Source organism: Neolamprologus brichardi, chromosome 3 (assembly GCF_056152115.1).
Source record: "Neolamprologus brichardi isolate AB-2024 chromosome 3, ASM5615211v1, whole genome shotgun sequence".
In the NCBI taxonomy this organism is placed as follows: Eukaryota; Metazoa; Chordata; class Actinopteri; order Cichliformes; family Cichlidae; genus Neolamprologus; species Neolamprologus brichardi.
Genome location: NC_142106.1, coordinates 79,430 through 91,175, shown reverse-complemented (window position 1 = coordinate 91,175; position 11,746 = coordinate 79,430). Strand labels below are relative to the sequence as shown.

At 40.6% G+C, this 11,746-nt stretch overlaps 2 protein-coding genes across 4 annotated transcripts; both read right to left on the bottom strand.

Annotated features, from left to right (window-relative positions):
• Positions 1-538: 538 nt before the first annotated feature.
• Positions 539-6,502, bottom strand: LOC102786343 (H-2 class II histocompatibility antigen, E-S beta chain-like). Of its 3 annotated transcripts, none has more exons than XM_087831169.1 (6): positions 6,386-6,502; positions 5,906-6,178; positions 1,602-1,815; positions 1,445-1,512; positions 1,242-1,361; positions 539-745 (listed from the first exon to the last, which is right to left on the bottom strand). In XM_087831169.1, the coding sequence occupies exons 1-6, from the start codon at positions 6,438-6,440 to the stop codon at positions 684-686; spliced, it is 792 nt and encodes a 263-aa protein (XP_087687295.1). In that variant the 5' UTR covers positions 6,441-6,502; the 3' UTR covers positions 539-683. The 3 variants fall into 3 exon arrangements, with proteins under 3 accessions (XP_087687295.1, XP_087687300.1, XP_087687299.1); XM_087831174.1 differs by having other exon boundaries at positions 539-705; positions 1,602-1,772; positions 5,875-6,178; positions 6,386-6,495; XM_087831173.1 differs by having other exon boundaries at positions 539-705; positions 6,386-6,493.
• A 1,446-nt stretch (positions 6,503-7,948) lies between these two features.
• LOC102793339 (HLA class II histocompatibility antigen, DR alpha chain-like) lies at positions 7,949-9,486 on the bottom strand. The gene is made up of 4 exons (XM_087831224.1): positions 9,380-9,486; positions 9,056-9,301; positions 8,319-8,603; positions 7,949-8,137 (listed from the first exon to the last, which is right to left on the bottom strand). The coding sequence occupies exons 1-4, from the start codon at positions 9,435-9,437 to the stop codon at positions 8,007-8,009; spliced, it is 720 nt and encodes a 239-aa protein (XP_087687350.1). The 5' UTR covers positions 9,438-9,486; the 3' UTR covers positions 7,949-8,006.
• Positions 9,487-11,746: the final 2,260 nt, after the last annotated feature.

Below are 11,746 nucleotides of genomic sequence, written 5' to 3'. Positions count from 1 at the left end.
TTTTTCACAGTTGAACAACAAGTAGTTCTGAGGGAACTTCAGCTTGTTCAGCTTCTTCAATGTTTCTGCTAAATCTTTATTGTTCTGATGATTTTTGCATTCACACCCTATTTTCTCAGGAAATTGAAATTGTATTAGTTATAGTTATTATGATAATTCCATATATACTGTCACAGCATGTGATTTATATACTGCTTGTATATTTTTCATATCAGTCACCTCCAAAAACTCTCTATATGATCTTGAGCCTTCCTGCAGGACAGTGGGGCTCAATAAAATCTTCAGGTTGACATTAACAGGATGCAGGTAAACAAACAAACAGCTGAGAGTTTGAGTCATTTATTTTGGAACAATGACCTCCAGTAAAAATGTGTGATCTATGGTAATCAGATGAGCAGAAACACCCCAATCATTCAGACACATAGATTACAGGGATTACATCACATGGATTAAACAGCAGAGGTAAAGCATCAAACAGCAGGGTTCACATTAGACCTGATCCAGGACCATCCCAGTGAAACCACAACAATCAACAACACTGAGATGGTCCTGGATCAGGTTCAGAGTCTAGACAGAGATCATCATCATCATCATCATCATCATCATCATCATCATCAGTCTGAACACAGGAAGCAGCAGCTTTTATAACATCAGACAGAACCAGGACCAGGATCCAGGCTCAGTTAGTGGGAACCAGGATACGACCTGAAAGAAGAAGAGACGGGGACACGGTCACCAACACACTCTGAAAACAAACCATGGACACTGGTTTCAAACTGCTCAGTAACAGTGATTCAGTTTAATGTTTCAGGGCTTGGACCAGGTCTGAGAGTCCTCTAAAAAAATGCTTTAAAACAAACTGGGTTTGAATGCAGCCTGACTCTAATGTGGTCTGAAATAAACTGTACTGGTCTATAACTGTGTGAAACTGGTTCAAAAACAGCCTGAAAATGAATTTTAAAACATCAATATATAAAAAAATATTTAGACTCATGTAATGTGGTTTGAGATTTAGACTGGTCTAAACTGGTTTCATTCCGGTCTAAACTGGTTTCATTCTGGTCTAAACTGGTTTCATTCTGGTCTAAACTGGTTTCATTCCGGTCTAAACTGGTTTCATTCCGGTCTAAACTGGTTTCATTCCGGTCTAAACTGGTTTCATTCCGGTCTAAACTGGTTTCATTCTGGTCTAAACTGGTTTCAGGTATGAACTGGTCTGTGAGTGAGAGTCCTGCTCTGACCTCGGGCCTTCCTCCTGTAGTAGATGAATCCAGCCAGAGATAAGATCAGACCCAGGATCAGTCCTGAGGCTCCGATGGCGAGCTTGTTCCTCTCTGACTCAGGCATGGACGAGGAGGGATCTGAGTCACACAGGTGAGAGTCAGACAGGTGAGAGTCAGACAGGTAGGTATGTACAGGTGTGGAGATACAGACAGGTATTTACCCCAGTCAGTGATCAGAGGTTTCTCCAGGCTGGCGTGCTCCACCTTACAGGAGATCTTCTCCCCAGACCTTCAACACAAACATCGGTGACTCTCAGATTTTAAACTTTAGTCCAGACTTCATATTAAAAGTATGTTTCCATGGATAATGATGCTCACCTGGGTGTGTACTCCAGGTGGGAGTGGGTCTGGTAGTACCAATCACCATCTGCCATCTCCTCAGTGGAAGTGACATCAGAGCTGACTTCCTGTCCATCTCTCAGCCAGCTCACTTTGATCTCACTGGGAAAGAAGTCATAGACACTGCAGACCAACATGGCAGGATGGTGACTGGAAGCAGGCGTCATGGAGTGAAGTTTGACGGAGGGCTTAGCTAGAGGATATTATGAGTTTTTGTTATAGTTATTATCATATCATCAGGGATGATTGTATACATGAGTATTAATAAAGATACTGTCATGGATGAATGTTTGCAGGGCTAAATATGTGTTTATGACATCAGACGATGAATCAGCTGTGAGGAGAAACACCAGCAGCTGTAAACATCATTATTATAAAGTAACACATGCAGAGCTGTATGTGCTGGAAATCTACCAGACTTGAACCTGGATCAGTTTTTATTAATATCCAGTGAGTGCTGACTCAGAGTGAAACCAGTTTGAACCATCAGTGAACTGATCCTCCTGCAGATCAGCTGCTGTGCTGGTTTACAACTAAAATCTGACGTATAGAGACTAGATGATAAACTAACACCTTAACTCATCCACACATAAATGAACCCAGCCTGCTTTCACTCAGTTTAATATCAACATCAAACTTGATTGAATCCACAGATGGTCCCAGTCTGGATTTCTGCTCATCCAGCTGTTTGATTCATGAGCAGAAACTATGAAGTACAAATGATTTATTATTGTTTGATACACTTTTTTCTTTTCACAGTGTGTTTGTGTTGTTTGTTTTTTACAGCTAAACACTCGCAGCAGCTGATTAATGAATGTTTTACACTGGTTGCTGTTTCATTTGTCTTGTTTGAGGTTTTCCTTCCTTGTACCAAAGTTAATCTTCCTCCTGCTGCTGCTAGGTGCTGTCGTATTTTTAACCCTTCCTCTGCTGGACAGTTCTCTATTGTTTTTAATCAGAGCGTCGGCCTTCCTGATTTCACATGCAATGATACAGAAGAGCTGAGTACGTGGTTTTACTCTGTCTGCCAAACTGTTCTAGATTCAGTGGCCCCCTTTAAGTTTAGGCAAGTAAAAGCCAAATCTGAACCCTGGCTGAATGAAGACACCCGTGCTGCCAGAAGAAAGTGTAGGAGAGCTGAACGTAAATGGAAGAAGGATCAACTTCAGGTGTCATACCAAATGTTACAAGATTACTGGAATTCTTACCAGAAAACTGTAAAAGATGCTAAGAGGAAACATTTTGCTGCTATTATTCAGGCAAATTGTCGTAAGCCTCATGTCTTATTTAAGACTATTGACATGGTCCTTCATGCTCCACAGACTGTTGGTGTCGAGTCCTCTCAGGAAATTTGTGAAAACTTCCTACACTTTTTTATTGATAAAGTGTTATCTGTCAAAGCGCAGATTTCCCAGTCCGTTCTCGACCCTTCTACCCCTGCCCCTAGTTCTGCTGTCTTTGACAGGTTCGAGCCTGTTTCCTTGCTCTGCCTGCAGGAGTTGGTTGCTCACATGAAGCCCTCAGGTTCCCCTTATGATGCTCTCCCTCCTCGATTTTTCAAAGAGGTTTTTCTCACTATAGCATCAGCTGTACAATCCATTGTAAATAGTAGTCTGTCCTCTGGTGTGGTACCTGTCAATCTCAAACATGCAGTGATTCAGCCTCTACTCAAGAAACCTGCTGTTGATCCTGATATTATTGCGAATTACAGACCTATTTCCAAACTGCCTTTTATCTCAAAGATTCTTGAAAAGGTAGTTTATAAGCAATTAATGTCCTTCCTAGAAGAACACGGTATTTTAGAAGTTTTCCAATCTGGTTTTAAAGCTTTACATAGTACCGAATCTGCCCTTTTAAGAGTTTTTAATGATGTGTTTTTGGCAAATGACTCAGGTGACTGTGTTATTATCGTGCTGTTAGATTTAACTGCTGCTTTTGATACAGTGGATCATAATATTTTAATTTCCCGTTTAGAGCAGTTGGTGGGTATTAGGAGTACCGCACTGCAGTGGTTCAGATCCTGTTTGGCAGAGCGAACTTTCTCTGTGAAACTCGGGGAGTTTGTATCCTCTGCTGCTTCTCTTCAATGTGGGGTCCCACAGGGTTCAGTTTTAGGCCCGCTTCTTTTCTCCCTATATCTCCTACCCCTTGGGTCTATTTTCAGGAAACATGGGATTTCTTTCCACTGCTATGCCGATGACTCCCAGATTTATTTCCCACTTAAAAAGATAAATGGCTTCTCAGTAGACCCGCTGCTCAGATGCCTTGATGAAATAAGGGCCTGGATGGCTTTGAACTTTTTACATTTTAATGAGCAGAAAACAGAAGTGATGGTTTTTGGCTTCTGAGGCCACTATTATAGATCTTGGTTCGCTGGCACAGTATGTTAAACCAGTCATCACTAATCTGGGAGTTAAAATAGAGGCAAATCTTAAATTTGAAAGCCAGGTCAGAGCTGTTGTAAAATCTAGCTTTTTTCATTTGAGAGAATTAGCCAAAATAAAGCCTATCTTATCGAAACAGCATTTTGAGACAGTAATCCATGCCTTTGTTACTTCTAGGCTGGATTATTGTAACGCACTTTATTTTGGGGTTAGTGATGCGTCCATTAGGCGCCTGCAGGTTGTGCAAAACGCTGCAGCACGTCTTTTAACTGGAACAAAAAAGTCTGAGCACATTACCCCAATTTTAATTTCACTCCACTGGCTACCTGTACATTTTAGGATTGTTTTTAAAATTCTCTTATTTGCTTTTAAATCTCTTAATGGCCTAGCCCCCCCCTACCTCTCGGAGCTACTACAACCATATACACCTGCCCGTTCCCTTAGGTCCGCCAATCAGCAGCTCCTTAAGGTACCGAAAACTAAGTTTAAATTTAAAGGTGATCGTGCTTTTGCTGTAGTTGCTCCAAAGTTGTGGAATGATCTACCTTTGCATGTTAGGCAGGCTTCTTCTCTTTATGAATTTAAAAGTTTTCTTAAAACATATTTATTTGCTCAAGCCTTTGGCATTGATTAGAGGGGTTGACTCTATTTGTTTTAACATGTTTCTATTTATTTATTTATTTATTTATTTTTTATCTTATCTTATCTTATCTCATTTTAATTTTTATTTACTTATGCTATTAGCATGTACAGCACTTTGTGAACTCTGGTTTTATGTTAAAGTGCTTTATAAATAAAGGTGGTATGGTATGGTATGGTATTACACTTGGGTGTAGGTATGTAGGCTCAGCTGTAGGCTGAACAACAATGGTGGAGGAGATGGTGATGCTGTTGGTGAGTGAGGCCAAAGGTCACTGTGATCAGACTGTACCATCCAGACCCTGCAGGGGGCACTTTGCCTGTTTAATTAATCATATTTGTAACCAGTCACACACAGATGGGTCAGATAAAAGCTGCAGCCTGATGGAAGAAATCTCTCACACGTTTCTTTCTCTGAGGTCACACCATCTCACTCCAGTGAGGAAGTCACTGCTGTACACAGCCTGCTCATGTGGTTCAACATTCATGCTGCATTAGGTGCACTTCTAACCATCTATAACCCAAAAGCAGAACACACAGGATGACTTTTCACTATCAGACAGCTTCCCCTCCACAGGAGCTCTGAGCTGGTTCTCATGTTTCTCTGAGCTGCTGCTGCTGGGACCTGATTTCAGTGCATAACATGAACGTCTGTCACACTGGAACACATGAATTATTAAGCTCATGTTACACAGCTCACAGGTTGTGTGTTTACACTCTGAATACATTTAAACCCATCAGTCAGGTCAGCCTGTCAGCACAGCAGCTGATCATGAATTCATCAGCTCTGTCTGATCTGCTGTTTCAGCACTTTAGCTCACTTTACTGCAGAGATGCTGTAGAGAGTGAGACACTTCACACACACAGATTAAATAACAGCAGTCGTGTTTATGTGTTTGTGTGTGTGTGTTATAATTTATCTGCTTTAAAATAAATAAAGAAGTAAAAAGTGTTCAATAACCTGTCAGGCTGCTTCAAGCTGTTAGAAAGATTTATGTGGAAATATTAATAAAATTAATGTGATCGATATTTCAGCTCGAACAGGTTAAATAAATACTTTAATATCATCAGTGTGTTATGATGAACAGCTGCAGTTTGCCTGTTTCACCAGCAGGGAGCGCCACAGACTGAGGTTAGTGTTCACAGTCAGTGATTTATTAAAGTTATTGATCATCAGTCTGACCTGCAGCTGTGAGTCCATCATGAATGATTCAGGTTAACATGAACACCTGATGATGTCACACAGACCAGCACACTCACCTGATTTAGACAGAATGGTGCTGTACCAGATACCAATGTGTTGTAGGCAGACCGTCTCCTTCTGAGCTCTCATTGCAGCCAGCTGTCCCTGATCTTTGTTCCATTCTGCTGCGTTCTTCACTCCAAAGTCAGTGTATCCAACATACTCTCCCACATTGCTGTCAAACCTGATGATCTCCATCATGTTGTAATAGTAAGAGAGGACGTACTGGATGTCCTTCAGCTCAGTGGAGTTAAAGTCACAGCGATCCACCGCATAACTCATGAATCCATCTGAGAACAAACAGAACATCAGGACTGATCACTGTATTGATCACAACCAGTGATCAGTATATGTGTGTGCTGATGAGTGGATTTGTCTGTATTGATCACTATACTGATCAGTGATGAGTATATTGACCAGTGATCAGTACATTGATTGGTGATCAGTGTATCTCTGCAGTGTATTGATTAGTGTATTAATCAGTGTATTGATAGTACCTGCTGTGCTGAGGCTGATGAAGAGGAGGCTGAGGCAGAGGAAGGATGAAGCCATGTTCCTGAGTTCTCCTGACAAACTGATTCAGTCTGACTGAGAGCTGCTCTAAAAACAGAGGACAGGTCACATGACCACAGCGTCATCTGTTACCAGGAAGAACTCTGTGACACCAGCTCACACTGTTCAACACTGTATGTGTTTGTTAAAGTCCATTAAAGCTTTAAAAGCAGAGAGCACTCAGAATCTTCTGTTTTCTTTTATGTTCCACAGTCAGAGCATTATTCATCTTTAATATTTATCTGCACCAAACAGTTTGAACTCGCCATTGATAGTACTGCTGTAATAATAATGTGACTGCATCACACTGTTGTATTAACACTTCCTGTTTGTCTTTAAAAGGACAGAAACACTTTTATTGTGAAACATTTCCATGCAGCTGGCTGATGGCATGTTCTCTAAATTAATGTGAAGTGTGATATAGTGATATATTTTTTACATTTCAACCTTCAGAGCAGCTGAATCCATTTTACTCTGATTAAATTAAATAAGAATTAGAATTTTCCATTTAAATACTAAAGCAGACAAATTCAAACCTAAAATCATTAACAGTCAGACTGCAGTAGATGAACATCAGCTCACATAATATTATTATTGTGCTGTGTTACTGTAGCATCTTCACCTTACAATATAAAACTCCTTCAGGTCACTATTGGTGGGATTATTGGTATATAAATAAAACTGAATTGAATTATGATGAGATTTCAACAGCATTCAGGATCAATTTAAACGTTATATATTAAAATATGTTACAACAGAAGTATTAAACATGTTTGATTCATTTCTACAAACTGTTAATTGATTTTTCTCTCACCTGTTTGTATCAGCATACATGTAATCAGAAATGTAGTTTTATATCTTTGTTTGGCATTAAGATAAATTCAGATATGTTTTAAAATCACACACACAGGGATTCCTTCATTAAACTGTCTGTTTGACCTGAAATCTTCCTCAAAACCTGGACTTCAGTAACGTCATCAGTGACCAATAACGTCAGGTGACAACAAACAGGAAGCAGAACCTAAATAATGACACCAGTGACACACACCTGACTCAGCTCTGCACTGACTCAAACCACAGAGTGAGAATTTGTAACAACACACAAAGAACAGACTCACAGATTTGTGTTTATTACTCACATGTTTTTATTGATACACAACAATCTGAAACACAGTTTGATAAACAAGGATTCATTATAGCAGTTTATGAACACACTGAGATCACCTGAAACTGAGTTCAGATAAAACTGATTTCAGCAACATTAATTTGACTTTGATCTCCTTTGTTTTTGTGGCAGGAACAGAGTCCAGGTGGAGTCCAGGGAAAATCTGATGGATCGAACATGTGGAGCTGTGGTGGGAGAGCGGCTGAAAGTAGCTTTGCTTTGAATTCCAGAGTTAAACTTTATTGACACACATGATGACAGGTGATTAACTTAAAGCAGGTAAACAGGAAGCAGACAGAACAGATGTTCATTACAGACTAACTCTGCACACTTACATACAGGACAGTCACACTGATTATGAGCTCATTATAGAACTATGATGACATCATCACTGTGACCAATCAGCTGCACTCGTTTCCTTTGATGAGGAAGAAGGTTCCAACAGCCACACCGACCAGACCGAGAGTCAGACCCACTCCACAGAACACAGAGGGTCCAACACCTGGATCAGAGCGAGCAGACAAATCCACCTCTGGAGACACAAACACACAGAGTGAAGCATGAACTTCCACATCTGCAGACAAACAGGAAACACACACATCTGTCTCAAACTATCAGCTCAGATCAGATCCAGCTGTTCTGATGAACACTGGGCTCAGACTTCACCTCTGGAGACAGAAACACACAGAGACATTTAAAAAAAGTTTTCTCACCATAGATCTTGGTCAGTGGTTGTGTCAGGGCCAGATGTTGCACTGCACATCTGTAGATGTCTCCCAGCTGTGGGGTGAAGTCCAGTCTGGAGATCTGGGTGAAGGTGCCATCTTTGTTGGGATAGGGAACGTTGATGGTGGATCCTTGTGTGACCTTCTGCTCATTCTTGGTCCAGGAGACGTTGACAGGAGCAGGATAGAAACCAGTCACGTGACAGATCAGAGTGTTCTTCTCTCCAAACTCCACCTCATCTCTGGTGTAGATCATCACACCTGAAGGAGCAACTGTGCACAAACACATCAGGCAGAGGATCAGAGCTTCAGCTGGTTCCCATCAGCAGGTGATCATGATGATAATAAACATCAATAAAAAGTTCAGGTGTTCACTCAGATGATGTCATCACTGTCTGTGTGAGAGAAACTAGTGTGAGGTCAGAATCATGAAGTTAAACTACAGACAGACTCAGTTCAGCTTTAGAGGAACTAAAAGGAGGAAAAATAAAATAAACTGTGATGTGAAACATGAACACAAATATAAACATGTCAGTGTTTCTGTACACACAATCAGTCTGAATGTGTTTAAGGTGGAATTATTTCATATATATAATCAGTTTGAAACTGGCTGTGTTTGATTGGACAAAGTAAATCAGTGCTGATGATGTCATCAGTGTGTTACTCTACAGAGCGTGCAGGTAAACACAGGTGAGGTGAGACAGGTGTTACATGTTTGTATTTACTGTGTTTTGGAGGGAAGTCCTTCATCCCCACACGAACAACCTTCAGGTTAGCTTTGCAGACCTGTTGATTAGCCACAGCTTGTTCATAACCTCCTGGTACAGTCATAGGATCAATAAAAGGAGGCTGAGGGTAGATCATCTCCTGTTTGTTGAAGTCTGCGTAGGCAATCTCTTCACCATCCAGTCCATACATGACCTCTCCATCAGAGTCTGAACAGCCATTGATATGAATGTCCCTGTGCCGACCTGAAACACATCAAACACTGATCAGTGACCTGATCAATAACCTGATCAATAACCTGCTGTTTACAGAGACAAACTCACCGTCAGCAGAGACACAGAGGACACAGGAGAGGAAGAGGAGCAGCTCCTTCATCTTCATCAGCAGCTCTCTGACAGTTAAACTCTGAGTGTGTCTGTGTGTGTGAACCTCACAGTGTGTGAGAGTCTCTGAGTGACTGAAAGTGCAGCTGAGCTCTAACACACAGCAGCCAATCACAGAGCTCACAGCTCATGATGTCATCAGTGTCCAGGCAGACAGCAGCTGGAGGTGAACACAGTCTGACACAGACAGCACCGATCAATCAATAATCAATATTTATTCAGTTTATTAAGTTCAGCCTAAATGCTTTCCACTCTGAGGATTTTCAAAATAAAACACACTTTATTTTAATAAAGTTTGTTTAAAAACACTGTGAAATATGACTTTATGTGTTATTTAAATAGTTTCCAGTTTAAAACACACCTGAGTTCATGTGTGTTACTGTGACAGTGAGAGTCACAGCTGTGTTTGTCAGCAGGAAACACAAAAACTCTACGCCTCCATCATATGTTGTAGATCCATCCAGGAGGTCCATCAGAGTCTTCACTGGGCCGATTCTGGCCCCGGGCCTTATGTTTGACACCTCTACAATAACCTGATCAGCTTCCATTCGGAGGATTTTCAAAATAAAACCAACTTTATTTTAATAACATGATTCAGTTTGTTTAAAAACACTGTGAAATATGACTTTATGTGTTATTTAAATAGTTTCCAGTTTAAAACGCACCTGAGTTCATGTGTGTTACTGTGACAGTGAGAGTCACAGCTGTGTTTGTCAGCAGGAAACTTTTACACAAAAACTTTACGCCTCCATCATATGTTGTAGATCCATCCAGCAGGCCAGATCAGTGTCTTTGCTGGCTTATTCAAGCCCTGGGCCTTAGGTTTGACACCTTTACAATCACCTGATCAGGTTTCAGAGAGTGGGTGGAGATTCAATAGTTAATGTACTGTCAGAATAGCAGCTGAGTTAGAGCTGAGGAGGAGTTTCAACATGAGAACAAAGATCTGTTGTTCAGATGGTAAAGCTGATAAAAATGATTTCGTTGAATGTGTGAATATTTTTCATCTCTGCTGATCATTCCAGGACCTGCTGACGTGGAGGAGTCTGACACTGACACTGAGTCTCAGCTGTTATGTCATCTGTCACTGAGGTGTTGGTGCTCAGTTGGTGAATGTGGGCGTTTGATGGAACATCTGAGCACTGTAAACTGTACAGACCATGTTTGCAGACATCATGTGAGAAGCAGCTCTGACAGTCTGCAGACCGTCCCTCTGTTAGAGTCTTCTGTGCTCCCACAGCAGGGTAAAGTTATCTATAACAGTCACATTACAGTCACCACAGACTGATCACAGACAGGTGTGAGACCAGCAGACTGAAACAACCCACCACACAGCTGAGACAAGCTGTATCCCAATTCAGGATCTGCAGACTTAAAGGTCCTCAAGGGCCGCGTACTCAAAGACCGCTGAGGCCGGAAGTTTGAGTCTTGTAGGCTTGTGAGATGGGACGGTCTAGCCTCCCTAGCGCTGCCCATGATACTAACAGCTGGAAATGTGTCATACAGCATTGTTTGACATAAATGAAGGAGAACATATTTTGTTCATTTGTTTCTACACGAGCTTTGTGTGATTAGTTGAGTATCTGAGGCTGAGACCACAGGACTGTAAAACATGATTGTTGGGCTTCATTTCTGTACTGAACAGTCATTTAAGATTAGTTAGTAAATAACAATTAACTGATGTTGTTCATGAGAATAAAATCATCTCACTGTGGTAAATATAATATGGCCAATATTATAGTTATTATTATATTAATTATTATTAGTTATTACAGCAGTGAGTTTGAACTCTGTGTCAAACACTGAGCTTCAGTACAGATTAAAGTTGCAGTTATTTATATTTCCTATCACCTTAAATCTTCACTCAAAGACAAGCATCTGTGACAGTGTATATATAGATGTATTATGTAACAAATGTTGTTCCTTCAATATGTTGGCATTACTAAATTTGGCTCAATGCTTACATACATGTGTAAAAAAGAAAATGTACGAGCTGTGATAACTGTGTCTGATAGAATGAAGAGTAGACTGATATATGAAATATTCCTTTATTGGGTGAGAAAATCAGACCATGTCATAACTGCTTTAAGTCACACAGAATAGATATCAGAGCCTTAAACAGGCTGACTTCTGCTAAATGGGTCAAACTGGGCAGAAAGTCTACAAACACATAACATCCTTATAGAATATGATGTAACACTATAGATCAACTTAGCTCAGAATATATAAAGCAAGGGTGTCAATCTCAAATACACAGTGGGCCAAAATTCAAAACTGGAACAAAGTCGCGGGCTAACATTAATATTT